This window comes from Lasioglossum baleicum, chromosome 3 (assembly GCF_051020765.1).
Source record: "Lasioglossum baleicum chromosome 3, iyLasBale1, whole genome shotgun sequence".
Taxonomy (NCBI): domain Eukaryota; kingdom Metazoa; phylum Arthropoda; class Insecta; order Hymenoptera; family Halictidae; genus Lasioglossum; species Lasioglossum baleicum.
Window position 1 is genome coordinate 19,153,614 of NC_134931.1, and position 23,175 is coordinate 19,176,788.

The following is a 23,175-nucleotide window of genomic DNA, read 5'->3' on the forward strand; positions in this document are numbered from 1 at the left end:
TACTTTCGCGCCAATATAACTGTCTCAAGGCGCAGGGCTCCACTATCTCGTCATCATAGATACGTTATTGTTTTGGCCGCGCAGTGCCACCAGCGGCCATCCATCGCATGAAAAATCCTAGACGATATCGGAACACTGCTTGAACCATCTATTACCTATTCTTCTTACTTACACCGTGCCCAACCGTGCCTGAGTGTATTTACAGCAATTTACAGTACATCAGTATATTTGCCGATATCATTCAATACATATTCTATAGATCAAATTTTCAGATTTCTATTTTAAAGGAAAATTCAATCTTCAGTTCTTTTACCATCTTTAGTTACCACCGAGTTATAAAAGTTCGAAAAGAAACGAAACTCCATTTAACCTACACCAGATTTTTCTCGAATCAGGTGCAGAAATGGTTGTTTGTTGATGTTTACTGGCGAAGATACAAATTTAACTCATTTAAAATATCAATGACCACAGCACGTGAATTTGATAGAATACAGGCAAACGTTGATTATACATTTATTTAACTTCTCCAGTTAAACGAAAAAAAAACCCGGTGTATTCTTCGTAGTATAGTCACCAGCTAAACGCAGTAATGGTAACCACACTTCTGTTTTCATTATTTTTGGAATAAGTTAATAATTTATGTATTATATTCATTCACAATTTTCTATTGAATCTAAATTTTGAAAATTTTACATTGTTTAAATTTTTTCACAAAATTTCAAATACACATTTGTATTTGGAATCGATGTAAATATTGTTAAGATATCTGTTAAGACATACCATGTCAAGATTTTAATAAGTAGAATAAGATCTACCTCATTTCTTTATTTGTATGCACAAAAAGTAATGTGAAAAATTAATTAATTTTTATAACTTTAAAATATAATAGAAAACAATTTACTATTTATTATTTTTTGTTTCAGTCTCATACCATATTGCTTGTTCAACCAGGCAATAGACCTGAAACAAGAACATATTCTGACTACGAAAGTGTTAACGAATGCATGGAAGGTAATGTAATATTTTATCATTTGATTTTTTGATAAAGTTGCCGACGATGTGGGTCTTCGCCAATTCCGATGACCTTGAAATTTTCCTTTGAAATAGTTGCCGTCTAGCTTTAGTTTCGGAGATATTAGCAAAAAACTTTTGTAAGTTTCAGTTAGGTATATGGGTTACGGTACCGCAGGTATGCACAACTCGTAGCTCCAAGAGCGGCTCCTGTTGTTGACGAGCCGAATCGAGAGCTCGTGCTCCCAAATTGTCCGGTTGTGCATGCTTGCTGTATGGTAAAAAAAACTTTACTTGTAAATGCTGAGTTAGATTTGGTTCCCAAACCTGTCTATAATGTTTCTGCCATATGTGTTCGCTATCAAGAACACCTATACAAGTTTTGGGTCCCATGGAAATCACTGACACAGATTTCTCCCACACGGTTTTCGCCGACAACGATTTTGACCGACACTATTTTGTCCAACAACGAATTTGATCCACAACAACTTAAGACAACCACAGTATGTATTATCATACGATATTATCATATTGTGTCTTAAGTCATTGTGGATCAAATTCGTTGTCGGCGAAAACTGTGTTGGTGATTTCCATGGGACCCACAAGTTTTGCACTCCTAATTCACCTTTTTGCAAGTCAAATTCAACCTTATGCAGATCAGTTGCACCTGTTTGTAAATCAATTTTCCTTTTGCAAATCAGTTTCACCCATTACGAATACTTAAAATTAGACACATGTGAACAGTGTCATTACTGCGAGGAAAACATAAGACTCGATACTTAATACGCTTCCATAAATACATACGTAGTTTCATTTTTCAAATTTATTAGAAAGGTTGGAATCGATTTGTGAAAGGGTGAATTTACAAGTAAAGTTTTTTGCGAATATCGCGTAAACTAAAGCCGACCGCCAGAACCTTTAAAGAGAAATGTTGTTCAGAATGATATGGTCTTGACAACATGTATCTAGAGCTCATTCAAATCAGAGAGGACTCGCATCGTTCATATTTTGGTAAAATGTAGAAACTGATCTTTTCGATTCAAAGATATGATACGTAATTATATTCTGTTAACTTATATACCATTAACTCTGTGATGACATGCATAATATGTTCTATAAATTATTGTATCAATGGTAATTGTAGTACAATATTTATTTACATTAGAATAAAATGAACTAATAAGAGTAAATGAATTCGCAAATATTTTCACTTTTTCTTCCAGAGATGGAAATTTTTGGTTTTCCAGAATATTACCCTGGAAATTAAAGTTCTTGATGATATCAAAAAATGTTTAAAGTGTTAAGGGTTAATATGTTTAGATTATCATTAAAAACTGATTGTATATTGTACCAATAACGTATATATAAAGCAAGGATTTCTAAAAATTCTTATGTTAACAGATAATTAATTTATGGAATGATGTCATTACAAACTATTTAACTAATATACTGTCACTTTAGCATAGATAAGTGATTATATTTAATTGTTTCTTAACATAGGGGTATGCAAGATTTATGAGGAGCATTTAAAGAAGCGAAACCCAAATACTCCAACTATAACATATGATATCAGTCAGCTGTTTGATTTTATCGATCAACTCACAGATTTATCATGTCTTGTTTATCAAAAATCGACAAATACATATGCTCCATACAATAAAGATTGGATTAAAGAAAAGATATATGTTTTACTACGTCGGGCTGCTGGACATAGCGAGTAACTAAATAGACAAAGATAGATGTATGTTTTATGTATAAGACAAATTAACTTTAAGTAAAGGTCTATATTGCCATTTGTAATAATAAATATATAATTGAAAAGCATATCGTAATGTTGTATTTTCATTGTGATCGACTAATTTCCTAATAATCTTTTCGATTTAATCAAATCTATCTTGCTTTTATACCATATTCTTGCTGTTTAGAGAGTAATTGGTATTTTATTGATTTTATTTTTCTAATGCCAACAAAAAGTCATGTTTGTCTAAATAAATTGAACTTTTGCGATAATGTTCAACATTTCTACTCTTATCAGTTCTTCCTTTACCCGAAATCAGGTTCTATTATGTTGATACATACAAACATAACTATAGTTTTGTTATGTTAAATGTCAGTTAATTTAAATTAACGTTAAATTCACTTTAAATAGGTTTAATTAATAATAAATATTTTTAAAGCGATAAAATCACTCTATTGATTTGTACAAATCTATTATCTATTGTTTTCGTTATTTCCTATTGTCGATTTCAAACTGCTGAGATAAAGGCTCGCACAAAGGGTCGACAACTTTTGACAAGCTATAGTAATATTCTGACTGATGAAATCCAATTTATGTAGATCTAATTTCGTACAGGTCGATCGACGTTTTATCGAAGCAATGATGAGATAACAATCCCTTTTTATTGTTCACATATAAAGAATAATCTAAACTGTATCGAATTACGCGCATGTTTACACTGTTCGGCGACCGAGGCAGCAGCTCGAGCTTCTTGGCCCCTCGAGGGGTAAGTATTAACAAATTGGACAGTTATGTACAGTAATGTCCCATTCTAAGTCCTGCGGAGGAGACCGCTCTGTGTCACTTCACCTACCCATTTCACTTGAGGGCATACTTATACTTGTATGCGTTATACGTTATACGCATATGAATATCGATCGCAGAAATTTCAAACATGCTTGTCTTTTAAAAATTACCAAAAGTCTTTATTTCATACTGGCGTTTGTATATACTACTTCGTAATGCCTAGCACCTAAGTTAATATATAAGTTGGTTGTTCATTGTAACACCTCGCGAACAGCATGACAACTCGGACTCAAGTTTTGAAATAAGGAAAATTGTAGATTAAACTTTATACCATGGCGTTTGCCTCGATGTACGATTGCTCTGATGCTATTTTCGCTTTGAATCTACTGCTGTGTCTGAACAGAAACGTCCGTCCCCAAAGTGTTAATGTAAAAGTGAAAATAATGTAAAAAATTGATTAACTTATTTATAAGTAAGAGATGCGGCAGTTGTTCCATTGATTCCAATTTAACTTCCTATGATGAATTTAGAGCAAAAAGTAATATTTCTTTTTCTTAATTACGTTGATTATAAAGTTGAAGTTAATGTACCAGTGGCGCGCAGTTTCTCTGGCAAATTTTGATTTATATACGTATATATATGTATATATCATATACAGTAAATCCTCTATAAACGCAAAAAAATATCCCCTCCACTGTTGAAAGGCCCGTGCGTCCTCGCATTGTAACACCAATATTTAATCTTCTTCATTTTTCATTATTTTTTTAAGGAACTGTCACCAATATAGTCGTGGCATTTTTCTGATTAAAATAAGACCAAACACGATATAATTTTAACTGTATTTAGTGGTTTAATTAAATATGAACATTTCGGGCGCAAGGAAGGATAGCGTATGGGAAAGAAAGAGACGCGGAGAGTCGCAGTCGCTTTGGCGCTTCGGCCGCGCGTGGTCTCTCTTTACACGCGCTGTCCTTCTCTACGTTCGCTCGGCCTTTGAAACTCAAAAAATAGTGTCCGTCTACGAAAAATGCAAACGAACCTCTCCGAGGCTTTTGCGTTTATAGAGTATTTACTGTATGTTTATATGCATGTGGAAATAGCATGCGTTTGAATCTTTTCTTACACGATGAATTTTGTTTATCTCTATTTCGCTTTCAAATGAACAATTTTATTGGGCTATAGAAATACAGTGTGTTCGTTACGTTATTATGATGAAAAATATTTTGTAACAAACTTCGAAGTCTGTAGTGTAATTATAAAATAATTATGTTCTTTAACTGCTCTGAAAAAATGCTAAGAAAAGATTTTATTTTACATCGTAAAAATGCGTCACTGATATATTTCAGAGCATTAATATTAAATATTTTTGAAAGTATATCGGATATGTATCAATTTATTATTTTTACTCTAAAAGTTTGTCATAAAAATCTTGACAGAAATCAATAATACAATTGCTGCATCTTTTCCTTGCTAGTGTAAGAACACACAACGGATTCATTTAATCTATCATCGCACTCCTTCCATTCGATAACACGCACATTATTACAAGTACAATAACGCAAGGTAGTATTGTAATATAGTTATGTAATTCAATATTTATTTCTCGTTGAAATGATTTAACTAAACAAACGTGAACATTATTTTGTTTTGCATAACGATACTGTCTTATAATATTCAAAACATAAGCGAGTTTCATTTCCTCACGAAAAATAAAATATGGCCACAGCTGTGAAACCCCCATACTGTGCGTTCTTCACAATTCAAACCCTAAAAATTTGGACATTATCTTAAAATTCTTTTAGATTTGAAAGAATTCTTAACGTTGGCATACAAATAATTATATTTCAATCAATATTAGTTAAGAATAGAAAAATACATAATATACTCACAAATACAAAAATTCTATTTTTATAATACTCTAAAAAATTTTCAACAAAACGTTTCGAATTTCTAATTGTAACAGGTTCAATATATATATGTGCTTCATAATACATATTTTAAAAAGTATAATAAAGTTTTATTTTTTTCTTAAGAATTCCGATACTCTAGTAGTTAAAAATTTTTATATTTATTTTTAGATGACTTGTTTTCCTATTATAGTTTTGTTTTATTTATATATCACGCTTGTGTGAACACTAATTTATGGGATTCAAGTTTGTTTCAAAGCTGAAGAGAAACCATACATACACACAAACAGATTTTAACATTTCTTTCGCAATTCATGTACAGATCGTGGGCCAGTGAACGTTCTCGTTAATTGTGTTAAATAATGCATTCGCAAACAAATAACAGATTGGAATGTGTTCGAATAACATTCAAATTCGGAAAAGCTAACGAACTCGTGATAAAATTCAAATATATATTTGTACATGCCATATATTCGGAAATTGGAAAGAATGGAAAGAATAAAACATTGCATTTTCAGTAACACAAAGATGATTCATTCTGTGTTTACATTATTGTCAAAAATTTATTAGTTTGCGATGTTAGAAGCTACCGACCGGAGAGTTTATAAGTTTATAATTCATTTTTAAACACTGGTTGCTTTTCTGGATTGGAACATTTCATCCTATCCACAATGATGCGTGGATCAAATTCTGACATATATATTACATAATATGTGTAACGTGTATTAAACATTTTGGTAATACGCTCCACGCATTTGTTACAAATGGTCGACTTGGCTCTAAAATAAGTCCTATAAGACGCGTTTTATAACAACAGTAGATTATTAGCAATTAATTTTGGAATAATATTTGAAATCCGTTTATAAACATTGCGTTTTACATTTCACGTTAAACTCTATTTCAAAGAAGCACTGGTCCAAATTTTAATTAATTTTAATTTTAGTTTTTAGTCCAAAACCGAGAGAAACGAATTACACTCCTCTGAAAGCGCGTATACTATACTCTCATACATGACCAAAATAATGTTAGTTTCACTTGATTTTTGTAACGTAACTGTGTGCTTCATGTAATATTTCTAATTTGTTTAAATAATACGATTATTATTAATATTAACATATAACATATTTCAATTAGAGAATTGGGAATTTATGTGCGAAATAAACATAGGTTCACTCAATATTTTTCTAGTTTAAATTTTAGAAATATGACAAAGGCAAAGAAAATTCTGTAGTTAATAGATAATATTAGATCCTCCGTTGGTTTTGATGATCTCAAATGTTTTTTGTTTGATATGGAATCTATTAATTTTTGCAACATTTCTGTTCTGATTTGAGACCACGCTTCTCTGATTGTATTCTTTAATTCATTGCTGTTTATTCCGGACATAAATAAATCGGCGGGCAACTAATCATGCCTTTTCACTATCATTCCATTCCTATATCGTATCCGTTACACGTATTGTCGTTATTGGCTGAGGACAGTGACTAGTATCGAGATTAAGTGAAATAGAATGATCATCGGCCGATTGGCATGAGGCAAACGACAATACTTGTCCCCACTCCGCTTTAATTCACCTATGCTTGTAGGCATCCACGTATGTCCATGCCAGCCACAAGGCTTTGCCACAAAGGTTTTTAGTTGTGTCAAGGTCTGGACTTGTTGGTGGCCAAGACTTCAACTTTTGCTGCTTTAAAGTATTTTTGAATTGAGTCTACACGATCAATTCGGGCATTATTATGCTAAGCAATCGAGTTTGGTGAACCAATTCTGTCACCGTATTCATCTAGCAAATATTCCAACAATTCTTGGTGTATTTTTTGGCATTGACGTTTGACAGAAACCACATGATTAGAGTCTTATCGTGGTAGCCAAACGCTGCATAAATCCTACATAATTCCTGCTTATTCTGATCTCTTTCTAATCACGCAAATCATGTCTGTAATACTGAGAACCATCCGGATCAAGATCCTGACATAAGATCTTGGGTAAATTCTAATCTCTCACGTTTGCGAAGTTTAGTAAGAAGGGATTTTTTCGCTCGTTTTCTGTACCGAAACGTCTTTAAATCGTCTTTAAAACTTGTTACACACTTCGTACAACAACTGGCAAGTTTCATTTTGTCCTTATTTGCGACGTGTTCGATTTATTTTGTGAGCGTTTGTGAAAAATCTTTCATTTATCCCTCCGACTTAACTTCTTTCGATGGCCTGTAGATTCTTTCGAGCCGTATTGATCACCTAATTGTAAAAACATTGGTTCATAATATTTAAAGATCTATCTTTGCCCTTGGAAGCAGTGATTTATCCATTTTCATGATCAACTAATGCTTTTTCCGTGACTCATTATGCTCTAAAAGTGTTAAACGATTATATGATTTATATTAAAATATAGAAACGTCGCAGAGTTTTCTCCTTACCTTATAAAATTTATTCAAGTCATGAATTATCAAAAGTATCTTTTGAATAAATCACTGTGAACCTATGATTATTTTCGGTCTGTTAACACGATAACATTCAATAAATTTCTTAACTAACCATGTCTGACTATCTACGCTGCCGAAACTCAAGTGACTGCTGCTACATGGGATAGGCCACGCCCATTAGAAACAATAACAAACACCACAAGAAATGTTCCACAACGTAGATAGAAATAAGAACAATAAGCTAGTTCACTCGGTAAACCTATCATTATTTCGGCCACTGTACCTTATAATTATAATTATGTGTAGTATGGGAGTCGCTACTGTATATAAATATATCTAGTTTCTTTTAGAATTCGACAAGTGTTATTATATATATGTAAAAAAACATTCAGGTATCATCCTGAAATATTACATTCCTATATTATTTATACAAATAAAAGATTTTACTAGTATCTATACTGTTAAACATACGATAATGGTAATGCAATCAATTTGTGTAATAACGCGAATTATTATATTACTAATCGAGTCATCACTGCTAGAATATTTGTAGCATTTTTTCTAGAACGACTGTAGCGAAAAGATAATATTATTTTTACGCTTTTATATATAACAAAAACGAGGAGTAACAACTTTTCAATTATATAAAACGTATCGTAGAAAACAGTTCTTGCGCTATAAATACATAACAAATTCTAGTTATATTACTCGTTTTGTTATACATTTAAATAAATGTTTCACATAAAACATATATGTATATGTATCGTGTTTAACAGAAATATAAAGTGCTGTGAATTAAGTAATCAAATAAGTAACTAATTTTAGTGTAATAAATGTGAACCACTTTATCGAGTATACGTAAAAACATATGGTTTTGTCGGAAAGGTTAACTACATATGCTAATTTTTAATTATATGAGCAATATATATAACCTGATTAATTTAGATTAAATTTATAGTATTATTGTATCGATTTTTCATTATCACAGATTGTTTTAGTAGGCCTACTGTCAAAATTAGACCCTCAGGCCTACAATGGACTAGTTAATTTTAGTAAAATCTATTTGAATACCATACTATATGTGCAGATAAACATCACGATTCTAGTGTTGGGAAGAGTCTTGTTAGCACAAAATAGGCTACATCGTAGTTACTCCAATATGTTGTATGCGCTGCTACCGTATATAGATAATTTCGTCCCAAGCTTGCTCGAAGTACATAATCTAACCGTTGTGATAATTCTAGTAATCATAAAAATGTTTTCCATTAGTTTAATCCGCATGTAAACGTTAATGCTATTTAATAATAATTTTTATTTTTCAACTACAGGTTCTGTCCGGAAAGTAATGCGACCACATTTTCTTTTTTAAATCTATTGAATGTATGAGTACAAACCTTTAAAATTCTTCAAAGTAGGATCCTTGGGCGTCGACACATTCTTTCCAGCGCGATTTCCATGCTTCGTATGCTCCCTGGAAGGCGTTATGTGGAGCCTCTCGTAGTACCCTCGTCGCAGCCTCGTCGAGCACTTCCAACCAAAACTTTTCCCTAGATTACAGGGAAAACAGTAAACGGTACTTCTTAGTTGGATCACAACACTTCTTCAACCCCCGTACAGTCCTGACTTGTCTTCCGCCGACTTCTTCTTGTTTCCAAAAATTAAAAATGTGCTAAAAGGATGCTATTTTGAAAGCGTGGTTCCAGATAACGCCTTCCAGGGAGCACACGAAGCATGGAAATCGCGCTGGAAAAAATGTATTGACGCCCAAGGATCCTACTTTGAAGAAATTTAAAGGTTTGTACCCATATGTTTAATAGATTTTTTTTTTTAAATGTGGTCGCATTACTTTCCAGACAGACCCCTGTATATCGATATGATAATACCAACTACGTGCATACCTTGACCTGGTTGAATTGGGGTAGATGCATCTTCTTTAGCATTCCAACCAGCTCGTACTAAACCCCAAAGACTCCAACCTTTATCCGAAGCCCGATTAGGCATATCTGGATTCTCGTCTCTGTCATCTGTTTCTGTGTCTATGTAATTACATATTTTAATATTATTTACATCTATATGTCTTTGAAAAGTATTATTATCGTGAAGATTTCTCGTATACCCGTAGGGGAGAAGGCTTGCTCAGCCGCGCTTATCGTCGGAGGTTCCATCTGTTGACCTTCAACTCCTCCGTAAGATGGAATAAGAACTGGTTCAATTTTGCTATAACCTCTCTCTAAAAGTGGTTCCATTCTATAAGCTACAGGATCAGACCAGTGAAATATATTGTAAAATCTTTTGCATAAACCTTGAGGCATCACGTCGGTTCTATTGGACGGAGAACGAGTACGTAATGCAAGGAATACAGATAAGGGTGAACCCAAACAAAATAAATTCTCAATCTGCAATTGTGAAAATAATTAGAATTTACAGTATTTACAGTTGTTGTTCTGTTATACAGGATGACAAGAAATAACGGAGTTAATCATTTCTTATTATAATTCTGTCAAATTGACGAATTGACGAGTCATTGAAAAAATCTCTGTACCAGGAGTGGGACCGAATGACGCCAGAAGAGCTGCGTCCCATTGCCAAAAATTTCAAGACACGTTTGAGCCTCTGTATTGGCGCAAAGGGTGGCCATTTCGAAACTTCTTAAATATGTGAATACTAAAGGTCCATATTATGGTTGTTATTATTTGGTTTTTCAAAATTCGTCTATTTGATAGAATTATAATAGGAAATGATTAACTCCGTTATTTCTTGTCACCCTGTATATACGAAAATAATGATATTTACTGAAAATTGTAATCTTTGCAACAGAACTTCCTGTGTTTCTGGAGATGGGGGTCTCGTATCTGGACCCATCCAACCTGTGACAATATCATAAACGATTACACATCCTAAAGAATGTGCCAAAATTGAAACTTTGCCTTTCCAACCTGGATGTCGACTAGCAAACATAAAGTATAACCTGTTCAATTCTTTTTGTAAACCTGCTCTTACTTCTCCACCGTAAAGAGGACTAGTATAATAGAGTATATCCATTGCTGATGAATTTAACAAATGTCGAATACTTAGTACGCTGTAAGGTGTAATAGCTTCTACGATATCTAAAAGAATATGTACGACATGAAACATTAATACTATTTATCTAGTAGATATAGTGAATAACAACTTTACCTCCGTCAAGCTTTAACGAGGATCGCCATTCAACAGGGAAAAATTCAACTCTATAATTGGAGTTGGGAAAATATTTTTGTTTCAACCAATCCACGCAATCTCTAAATCTGTACAAATATTAAGTATATCACGTTAAATATGTAAAAATTTACGCATAACAAAATATATAATTATAGATTAGATTTTTATATAATACACACGATGTTGTGTTACGAATTATTTTTCCTGTATCTCTTTTTTGACCAATACCGTGAACTACAAACACTATATGATCGATATCATTAGGTTTGTCTTCCATTACTGCAGCAACTTTGTAACCTCTGCGTAATTGATAGCCCGTTGCTAAAATATTCAATACAAATAACATAATGTGTATAACCATATTTTTTCATTATTACCAACAATAAAAAAATTAAATACATACTTTTCGCAAATCCCAGCTTCGATGTGACGCTGCGCATTAACTTACTATGTCTATATTCGCTGTGTAGTATAACATCGTTTATGCTATGCCAATCAACATGAAATTCTGGAAAATGTTCCGTATGTAGTACTGAAATAAAAGTATTTGATTAGCGAGCGTTTGACTGAAACAGCAAATAATCTAATACTAATAAAAATCTATACTTTTGTAAGGATGAGGCATGTCGGATGCTGAAGTAGATTGACTCGGAAGTGGTTTTTGAAAAAGATTTAGATGAACTTCTTCTATGATTTTAGATTGTTCCGATTCTAAAGGTATCCAAGTACCATCGTAATACCAAGTACCTCTCATAATTTCCCATTCTTCTCCTTTTGAAAATAAAAATTAATAATTATAGAATAGAAAGAACCAGCTGCTTAATCAACACTTTTATGTATTAGAGAGTTTCTACTTCATGATTAACCCTTCGCACTCCGAATTATTTTTCAATTTTGTTGCCATCAACTCCCTACTATTTCAAGTGTTTTGTTTCATATTTACTTCAAAGGACAGTTCCTTGACTGCTACTTATTTTAAACAATTTCGTTTCCTAATTATATTAAATTCCTTTCCCTGATGTGGAGTCACGCTCGACAAAGGAGTGCAAAGGGTTAAAATATATAAAGTGTGGATAATATATGCAACCGTACCTGAACAATATATAGAAACACATTTCATTTTGTCTATTTCTACATCGTACATTCCCCCTTTCACCACAATCTTTTCTATATGAGGCAAATTATTCAATGTATCAATATTTGTACCAACTAAATCTTGATAATTTCGCCAGGCATTTTCGATTCTTAAACTGTCGTATCCACAAAATTCTACCCATCTTTTGTCTACACCGTCTCTGTAAAACCAGCGTACTTGCATCGGTGTCAATGATTCTGCGTACGTTAAATCGTTCGCTATATCTTCTGTTTCGACCATCGAATTTTGTTCTTCTGTAACTTCTGCGGTAATTTCTGCGGTAATTTCTGCGGTAACTTCTGCGGAATCTTGAAATATTAAGGACTATCGTTACGTTTGATCGTGTAACAATAACTTAGTTATTAAATATTACATACTTAAACTCTCTCGTAACTTCAGTTTCAAATTATACGAATTATTTGGGATAATTCTATAGACGTTAAAATTAAATTCTCGAATGAAAAAAGGTAATTATAATCTTATGGTCTTTGAAATTCGCGCGCACTTAATTAATTACTACACATAAATTATACGCTAAAAACGTAACACTTATAATATTTTTACACATTTAATCTCTTTTTTCGTGTTGTCATAAATATTTACATATATTACGAATACTTGAAGCATATGGTTTGCTTCTCATTTGAAAATGTGAATATACAAAAAATTCATTACTTAAAAGAAGTTTGAGTTCGTACATATATGTAAATAATGTTTACAAAGATTACTAAAAGTATTTTAAACTACATTTATAATTTTACCTTCGAACTGTGGCAGTTCTAATGGTGTTTCGCTGAAGGGATCGACTTCGTTTCGGATATTAGACATCCTGTCAATAAATATCTTTCGGTTTGTGATTACTAGAGAAAAAAACACGATATCACAAACACATGCTTGTCACTAATGCAGATTTATAATTATTACGTATTTAGTATATCATCCATTAGTCACTTTATATATATTCATACATGTTAATTCGGGCAATGTCGTTTCCGGTTAAAATAATGTAAAATCTATATATGTATGAATAATTCGATGTAATGATGAGAACTACATACATATATACTAAATAGTATGAACAGAATCTTTCTCCGCAGTATTTATAGTTGCAACGTTATCTAAAATTTGATACAGTACTCTTCCTCCACGCCGTATCACATTCAATTCGAACTATATATCTTATACAACTGTATGTATTCCTATTTTCCTGTGCAGTAAGCTGCTGCATTCATCAATAAACAGCTGATGTATGAACGCAATGCGTAAAATAGTATGCGACATGGATATATATATATATAAATTTATATATTACTACAGATAAAGTGTATGTAGTATGTATACATGCAAATACGTATTTGCCTATGAGTAAATGAGTATATATATATATATGTACTATATACACATATGTATATATCGATAGGTAATTGAACACAATTTCAAACGTACATATGTCATGAATCATGTGAAAACAATTTGCCGAGTGCTCGAAGTATGTATAAGTTATATATACATGTATTATACATATGCGTGGTATCAGTATAATTTTCATACGTAAAAATATAATTAATCTTAAAACATTTTGTTTTAAAATTAGTGTCAATTCCATCGGAAAACGAATATTTAATTTTATTTATAACTTTAAGAAGAAAATGAATATATATACAGTATAATTTCATAAATTTTTCGTAATCAATAAATAATATATTACAAATAGATATAATAAGAGAATAAATAAAATTTGGGCAACGTTATTGTCTTCAATTGCATTTTTTATCTTTTTTTTCATGGATGTTATATTCGTTATATTATGTCAATTTCATTTCTGACGTTACAGCTCGGAAAAGATAAACGACGGTGTGACGTCACAAGATAAGTTTTAAGCAGTCTTAAGATAATTTCAAAATGGCTGAAACGGCAGACCGACGCCGACACTACGCCATTATACACTTGCTCCGTGTAAATTTTGTGTAGCAATACATCGATGGCAAGAAATAGAAATTAAATTGAATGTTATTTCTTCCCTGAATGATTGTAATAGAGCAGAAATCATGTATTGACATTTTCAATTTTTCAACGAATTTGAATTTCATCTACTCAATTTTTTTGTAAATGCATAAAGATCCGTAGTCCAGCAATAACTAATCACAAGCGAGGTAAATGTAAATTGTGTAAAACTAGCAGTACTACCTTAAAATGTTGTAAATGTGATCAATTTATATGTAAAAAACCATTTTGTAACCTGCATAATATGTCTTCAGAATCAAATATCGCGCGATTCCTAAAATAGTTAATATATATAATACTATTATTACTTTATATCTTAATAAAACATACAGAATAAACGTCTGTATCTCAAATACAGTTTATAATAGATAATTTCATGATACAATGTCAAATTCTTTGAAATTATCCTGTCCATTCTTCCTGATTCTTCCCGCGTACTGGGTATGTACATGTACATGGCGCACCCGCTGATCCCCCTCACCGCCCTATAAGTCAAAGCGTTGGCACTGTCGATGAGCATAGCTTACACATCTTTTGAAAATCTGACATCACAGAGCACATTATCTTTGCCGAGTATCCACGAGTATCTGTGATGGGTCTATAGCAGTCTATAGTCAATAGGTACCCAGACAACCAGGCGCGCCTTGAGCCAAGCCTGCCTAGGGCAGAAACGGGTAAAATATTGTCCAAGCTACGCTCGGAGCTGCTCAAGGCCAGATTGGCTCAATTTTGAACGACCTGCCAGCGCATATGCCGCGCCTGTGTCGGCCGTAGGACCAGGTATTTGGACATGGACAGAACGAAGGCACAATGCCGGCCGCTGAACCCCGAATCTGCCTTTGTTTAAGAGGGCAGCACGGTCAATTTGGATTTTTGGTTGTATATCCATGATATACACAGTAGCACAGATGGGAATGCCGTCTTTCGTAGTGTTTTTCTGGAGAATCGAGATCACGGTGATCACGGTGATCACTGGTGATCACGGTATAAGAATAAGAATTATACCGTGACCGTGATTGAGATAGAAGTGGGATTGAGTGGGATGGATAACTACTTTTATATTGTTCAATGGTGTATGTAATGTGTGGTGTGTTGTTCGCAAAAGGATAGATAATTTTATTTAAAAAATAAGGTTGAATGTTTTGGATATGTCGCATTTGGTACGTACCTAAGTATTAACAATGTAACTTTTCTGTATCTTCATTAGAGTTGTTTTATGTGATTACATTTACGAAAACTAAATACCATTAAGTTTTTCGTACTGAATTTTTTCTGAATTATGTGTTTCTAATTGTGTTTAAATTTAAGCAAATTAATTTCAAGCGTGTTTAATGTTGCATATATGAAGAAAAATATGTATTTAAACTTCTTTTCTGTAGAATTCATACGTTCTTCTAAACAGTAATCATTATTTTAGGGGACACATCATACTGCACAAGTTTAATATTAATGTTACTTATAATAATGGTACACATTAATATTGATAAATCATACATGAATTTAAAGAAGCATATGTATATTAATGTAGTAATAAATATGTCATCGTCGAAACTGATCATGTACTTGATTTTTTATTCTAGAGTAAAAAAGAATGGGTTGTGTCAATAGTCGGACAGATACTAATGATTTACGTCCAAATGAATTTCAAGTGATGAATGTAGATGATTCAGGTAATTTAGTTATTCCTGGACGTTTAGAACTTACTGAAACTGAGATAGTGCTTTATCAACGTGGTAAAGAGCCTGTACAATGGCCTTTGCGTTGTTTACGTCGGTACGGTTATGATGCTGAAATATTTAGTTTTGAATCTGGTAGAAGATGTCCCACGGGACCAGGCATTTATGCCTTTAAATGTCATAAAGCTGCACATATATTTCATTTAGTACAATCAAATATTCAGGTGTGTATTCTTAAGTACATAAAATCTAAACATTTTTAATCGATTTATATAGGATAATTAAATATTTGTATACCTATTAAACTATATTAACCCTTAGCACTCGAGTGGTAACACTGAGACGCCACTGAAAATTGCTGTACCATTATTTAAAATATCGTTTACGTTATTAGATATGTTGGTATCTAATCGATTACTAAACATTTAAGTATTATACGAGGTATTATATCAATTTCTTATCCATCAAATTTAATAAATCATAGAGAATGGAAATAGTTTTAGGTCGGAAGAAGTGTTTAATTTTCGAGTTAATAGCTCCGAGTGCAAAGGGTTAAGTTTTGAAGTACTTAACTACCTTTCGAGCGATAATGCATATATCAAAACAACTTGAATACTTCATTTAAGTTCCTTCTTAGGTTTGTAATAACAGCGGGGACGATGCAATGTCCAGAGAATTTCCAATTGCTTCTCATTCTGGTCCAACAGCAACAAGAGTGACAATACCAGTTGAGCCTAATTATTTGGATCCAATACCAAGTAGAACTAGTAATTGTATGGTTCAGAGACCTGGTCACGCTCAACAAAATGGAATTGGAAGATTAGGTAGTATGGGAAGTAGCACTGGTCTTATATCGCCACAAGGAACCATAGGTTCACCTTCTCCACCTCCCGGGCTGCCACCACCTCCGCCACCTTTTCCTCAACCACATCCGTCCTCGTTGTATGTCAATGAAGAAGTATTGTCACCTTTATCGTTAGAAATGGAACATAATAATAACAAAAGTCCTAGAAGAGCAATACAAAGGTAAAGAAAATTTTTTATCATTCTGTTGCTAATACAGTCGAACCTCGACCACTCAAATCTCAAGGGAAGAACTGAAATCTTCGAGTTATAGAGGTTTCCAGTTGTCGAAGTCTTCGAGTAAGAGAGGTTTACATAGAGAGGTTTAATAATTTGCTGAGTGTAATAGTTTTACGGAAAGAAAAGTTCAATTTTTGAAGACGAGTTATTTATTATGTACACGTAGTAAATATAATCTATTAGGCTCTTACATATTAAAGAAATCTGTGATTTTATGCTGTGTTAATGAATTAACAGATTGTTGATCAACGGTATTTTCAACAGTAACCAAAGCAGAGCATTTTCTTCGATATCGTTGCATCTTTCTATGAAACATTGTGAAATATTTACTGCTGTTCCGGCTTGATTGGCTTCCACGCTTGTGGAAAATAATTCGAGTTAAAGAAAGTTTTATTTCGATATATTGAGGTTTTTAAAGCACAGCGAAAGGGAATGAAGAACATTTTCGTCTTACAGAGGTGTTCGAGTTATCGAGGTTTGACTGTATTATAATACTGTATCATAATATATCGAGTTAATAAATTTGTATTATTTTACAGATCTTGTACAATGAGTAATTCGGTATCTGATAATGGCTCGGTATCATTGGAATTTACGTCTACCTATAGAAATATAAACATTGCTACACAAAATAAATCACCACTTTCGACAACTGCAGCTTACATGAACGTAGACATTATTAATGATATTAGTTCACTTTCTCCAACTCATAGTGTGCCTGAAACAATACAATTTAAAGAAGACAAAAATGAAAATAACGAATCTGGACATGCTTATATGAATATCAGTCCAGGCGAAGAGTGTACAGAATTATTTGTTACAAGAGGACGACCATCGCCTTTGCCATCTATTCAACCGGATGTGGAAGAAGCAACGAGACATTGTTACGCCAACTTGGAAGCAAACGAAATTGAAAGTTTAAGAAAAAGATTTTCTGGTGTATCTGTAGCAGAAAAGTCTCCTTTGACTCCATCGACTCCAACAGGTGGTCCAATTAGAGAAGTAAATTATGCTGTATTAGATCTGGACACAAAGGATGTACCAATCAATTCGTCATTGGAAGGTCCTTCAAATTCATCCGCATCTCCTCCAGAGTCACCGAATAAGTTACAAAAAGGGTATGCTACAATAGATTTTAATAAGACAGTCGCTCTTTCGCATTCTGTCAATCCAAACCTTGTAAATGATAATGAGGGTTCAAGGAAAACGCGTCACAATTCCACGATTAGTGACTTAACCGCACCTTGTAGACGTAGCTCATCTGTAAGCGAATGATCCATTTTATACTTTATAATTATGCTTACATAATGAATAGCATTTTATAGAATGACAATGCGCTTTACGATTTCTTTGAATTCAAACTAATGCAAAGCCAAAGACATCGAGTTAGTTTGCAAATCTTTTATATATGATAATATCGATGATATTGATTATACTAAAATGTGTTCTGTGCGAAGCAGTGTATCTTGATTGAAATACTTTTGTTTTTTTGACATATTTAATAAGAATTATTCTACAATATATTCTTCATATTACCAGTTAGCTTTTAAGTTTTGTAAGATATACAAATGTATATGATGCATCACAGTATTTTTAAAGAATAAGTTTTCTTCAAAGTGTTGTTGAGATGTGATACAGACATAATTAAGAATAAAGTCTTTTTTATGAAGAGTTTAAAACTGAAAAGCCTCAATTCTATTTTTTAGAGAGGAAGTATATATAATATTCTTCAACTCTGATATCAAATATTCTAATCTTATAAGATCATAATATACCTTTTACAGGAAAACCTTTCGAGCCGCTAATTACACTGTCCAACAAATTTCAACTTTTTTTGTGATTTCAATATACTGTTGGGTCCTTCTTATAGAGTTTTTTGCGCTGATTCCGAACCTGGTTTTAATTTTTTTCCTATACGTCCAGTTTTTGAAAATCATGGCTTTGAAAAAAAAACATATTTTTCAACTTTAAACAAATATTGTGATGTTATTATAAAAGATATTGAATTGTTGTTTACAGCAAACGATTCTGTAGACTTTCCTGAATACAGTGATATCCAATATTAATACATTATGATTGTTTAAACATGTTTAAACAATGATTAAAGACGGAGATGCACCACTTTTGCACCAATTTTTGCGGATATTTTCGAATTTATCTCAAAAAATAAGGGTCCAGCGAAAAATTGAACTATACCACGCGAAAGAGCAGACTTTTATCTTGAGAAACCCCCCTGTGAAGTTTGCATGGTCGACGTTTTTACCGAACCAGAAAGCAAAATATCTTCGCCCGACATGCGTTGACGCCAGTGGTGCTCTTCCACTAGCGCGGTCGTTCGTCGGGATACGGCGCGGCGCGCTGCGGTGAAACGGCGCGTGGCTATAAGCGCGCAATTATGTCAGCTTACTTAAATGTAATATTTTATTAAATGTTATACTATTGTTATTTATTATTTATTAGTATATTTATTCTGTATAAATTATTTTTGTATTTTTTAATGTTAGTCTCTCGTTTATAGTATATTTAATACAAAAAATACCTTTTGTAACAAAAAAATAATTTATTCACACACTACACTATTACACTATTTACAATGCTAATAAATATGTGTACACTATTCAGATATAATACACTACTAAAATACATATATTATATACAGAACAACTAAAATACTATAAATAACTATAAATGTTTTTTATGAAGTTTTATACGTAGCAATGCAGATTTGAAATGCTTGACACGACTGATTTCAACAAACACAAAGCCGAAACTGAACTCTGGCATCAGTTTTCTTAAGAACCAACACGATACATATTTTGAAATAAATGACGGTCTACGGACAACGGAATACATACAATGTAAGGAAAGTCTGCAATGCGGTGACTGAAAAATTTTATTTTCAGTAATTGTCGTCTTATCTATGTATTGTAATTATAGTGCCAATGAACACTCGAGATTCTTCCGAGTAAAATAAGTCCAAACACAATATAAACGGGACTATTTTTATTGACTTAAATACATAATTAAAATAGTTTGCTCCATATTAAATCGATATAGTGTATTATATCTGAATAGTGTACACATATATATTAGCATTGTAAATAGTGTAATAGTGTAGTGTGTGAATAAATTATTTTTTTGTTACAAAAGGTATTTTTTGTATTAAATATACTATAAACGAGAGACTAACATTAAAAAATACAAAAATAATTTATACAGAATAAATATACTAATAAATAATAAATAACAATAATATAACATTTAATAAAATATTACATTTAAGTAAGCTGACATAATTGCGCGCTTATAGCCACGCGCCGTTTCACCGCAGCGCGCCGCGCCGTATCCCGACGAACGACCGCGCTAGTGGAAGAGCACCACTGGCGTCAACGCATGTCGGGCGAAGATATTTTGCTTTCTGGTTCGGTAAAAACGTCGACCATGCAAACTTCACAGGGGGGTTTCTCAAGATAAAAGTCTGCTCTTTCGCGTGGTATAGTTCAATTTTTCGCTGGACCCTTATTTTTTGAGATAAATTCGAAAATATCCGCAAAAATTGGTGCAAAAGTGGTGCATCTCCGTCTTTAATCATTGTTTAAACATGTTTAAACAATCATAATGTATTAATATTGGATATCACTGTATTCGGGAAAGTCTACAGAATCTTTTGCTGTAAACAACAATTCAATATCTTTTATAATAACATCGCAATATTTGTTTAAAGTTGAAAAATATGTCTTTTTTTAAAACTCCATTTTCTCAAAAACTGGACGTATAGGAAAAAAATTAAAACCAGATTCGGAATCAGCGCAAAAAACTCTATAAGCAGGACCCAACAGTATATTGAAATCAAATTTGGTGTTGGACAGTGTTATTTTTTCAAATTAGTCTTCGGATCAAATTTATGCACACGTTTTGTATCAACTTCTGTGTTCACTGTAGACTTGTTATAATTATAGTACTAGCCGATCATGTCATAACTCGATTACTATGTAAAATTTGTATAGAAGTATTACAATGCATTTGCCACAGTGTATATTCCACTATCGAGTCTATTAATCATTCCTACAATAATGTATTAGGGAAAATATTTCACGCTGCAATGAATGTGAAACTTATTTTTCATAAAAGAGATATAATAATTACATACTAAGTAAATAATGTAACCTCTTGGAGGTCCACCATACTGGTTAAGTAACTCTATTATTTTCTTATTCATACACACAGAGTTATGCATCATTTCATTTGAAAATGATGTAGTACATAGTTAGATTTTCTGTCCTCTCAAGTCTTCGGTAGTAAAATCTGTTCAAACTGTCTCCGTAACGAAAGCATACAACCATATTTGGTGGGTTACAAAGAGTTAGATTACATGTACATGTATGACATGTATAATTAACATGTATGTTAATTATAATTTGAAAGTGAGTTCTATTTTATGTCTTCATTACGAAACATAATGCTATTCTACATTTGATAATATCAAGAAATGCATGTTCATTGGGATTAACCCACGGATGGTGGTGGAGATCATTTTCGTAGCTATGAGATTGATATTCCTCAAAACCATTTATAGTATTGTTTGCCAATTTTTTCAAACATATTTGTCACGACACTTTCTTTAAAGTTACCAATTCCAATGATTTATTAGAAATTGATTAGTAGAATGATGATGTTTATTCTTTGGCTCAAAATGGACCCAAGTTTTGCCATCCAAGGGTTAAGAAACTCCTTCTAATTTACAAAACGATCAGTTGTATTTGTATTTGTTGCCTGTCCTGGTTCTCTATATTTCAGTACTGTAAAATATTGTTGTAGTTCTTTTTCTCTTTAGATTTATTTACAAATATTGTATGAAATCATTATTTTCTGCAGTGTCAAGAAAACAATATAAAAGACTAACGATCACAGAATACAGTTACTGTATCAGTTGTAAATTTGTAATGTTACATGAAATATTGACAGCTGCATACCAACAGATGCCAACAGATCGTCGACTATTCTCATTTTCTCATGTGATTTTAACTTGCTCAAAGAAAATTACTGTCTGACAGGCAATACATGGTATTAAGATAGTATCGGTGGACAAGGATCATACAGAAATGATTAATTAGGCCACTTTAATGATTTGACTTAATTATGCCTCTAGCGGAGGTAAGCGAACATCAACTGCAGCTCTGTTGCAGTTCAGATTATTCCAAAGAAAGTCTTATTTTATAGCTTTTATTCTATACATACATATGTATAAATCTTATTGTTAGACATACATATGTATAAATCTTATTGTTAGACATGCATATGTATAAATCTTATTGTTAGACATACAGAAGTTTTTCAATACATAGTTTCGGGAATATAGTATAGCTACGGTGTAACTCTAACTTGTTTAGCAACTATAAAGCTAACATAAAAACTTGAAAATAAAATTTACAAGATTGGTCCATGCTATTTTCTAAGCTTTTATATACAGGGTGTACTATATAAAGTGTTATAAGCTGTTTTCTCGGAATCTAATGAAGATATCGAATTAATTTTATTTCTAAATTAAATGGTTAAGAAGGGCTAATATTTTAGTATGTATTACATTTTTTGGGGGAGAAACGGGGGCCCCCAACATTTTTTAAAATGGACAGTATTATACCTCTCATTAAACACAATAGCATTTACTTTAACGTTTTTTTTCATTGCGCATAGTTACAGATTTATAGCGAACAATTGAAATTGTTTTTGCGAATATGTTGTGGGCAAGATAAGCGATCTAAATAGCAGCCTAGCAGCTAGCTATGTAGGGTGTATAAAAAATAATGGTTATCCATTCTATTTAGGGATGAATCTATACCTCTGGATCGGTCGACATTTGTAAGAGAAACTTGCCGCAAAATTGTTTATAGCAAAAAAAATTGTTGTTAAAATTGTTTTTTATATCAACACCCTCCACAGTAATTGTGCAGTCCCACCTCACCGATTTTGATAAAATTTAAATGTGTTGTAAAACTCAACATTCTCAACAACTTTTTTCTATATACTTATCTTTGTTGTATTTAAAGATACGTCAAATGTCTGAAGGACAAAGTTGAATGGTAAAATGAGGCTCATAAGATACCAACAGAATTTTTTTTCATGTAATTTTTTTATGAGAAACTCTAAAACAGTAATGGTATTTTAGAGTTTTTTAAATTGAAATATCTCCTGAACTACTAACTTTTCGACATACA

At 32.4% G+C, this 23,175-nt stretch overlaps 3 protein-coding genes across 5 annotated transcripts; 2 read left to right on the forward strand and 1 right to left on the reverse strand.

Annotated features, from left to right (window-relative positions):
* The first annotated feature begins 169 nt into the window (after positions 1-169).
* E(r) (enhancer of rudimentary) lies at positions 170-2,835 on the forward strand. The gene is made up of 3 exons (XM_076419998.1): positions 170-592; positions 924-1,011; positions 2,512-2,835. Exons 1-3 carry the CDS (start codon positions 590-592, stop codon positions 2,730-2,732), a joined length of 312 nt encoding a protein of 103 aa, XP_076276113.1. The 5' UTR covers positions 170-589; the 3' UTR covers positions 2,733-2,835.
* Positions 2,836-7,449: 4,614 nt separating this feature from the next.
* On the reverse strand, positions 7,450-13,467 carry LOC143207006 (phospholipase DDHD1). 3 transcript variants are annotated; one of them, XR_013008597.1, is made up of 12 exons: positions 13,256-13,467; positions 12,959-13,057; positions 12,155-12,505; positions 11,669-11,833; positions 11,466-11,594; positions 11,242-11,383; positions 11,042-11,148; positions 10,658-10,971; positions 9,981-10,260; positions 9,763-9,900; positions 7,859-9,104; positions 7,450-7,791 (listed from the first exon to the last, which is right to left on the reverse strand). XR_013008597.1 is itself a non-coding variant. In XM_076419976.1 (11 exons), exons 2-11 carry the CDS (start codon positions 13,023-13,025, stop codon positions 8,959-8,961), a joined length of 1,839 nt encoding a protein of 612 aa, XP_076276091.1. In that variant the 5' UTR covers positions 13,026-13,057; positions 13,256-13,467; the 3' UTR covers positions 7,450-8,958. The 3 variants fall into 3 exon arrangements, 2 of the variants coding, with proteins under 2 accessions (XP_076276091.1, XP_076276092.1); XM_076419976.1 differs by having other exon boundaries at positions 7,450-9,104; XM_076419977.1 differs by having other exon boundaries at positions 7,450-9,104; positions 13,166-13,467.
* A 1,660-nt stretch (positions 13,468-15,127) lies between these two features.
* Positions 15,128-18,887, forward strand: LOC143207012 (uncharacterized). Its single transcript, XM_076419989.1, has 4 exons — positions 15,128-15,361; positions 15,782-16,101; positions 16,515-16,903; positions 17,500-18,887. Exons 2-4 carry the CDS (start codon positions 15,793-15,795, stop codon positions 18,233-18,235), a joined length of 1,434 nt encoding a protein of 477 aa, XP_076276104.1. The 5' UTR covers positions 15,128-15,361; positions 15,782-15,792; the 3' UTR covers positions 18,236-18,887.
* The last annotated feature ends 4,288 nt before the right edge of the window (positions 18,888-23,175 follow it).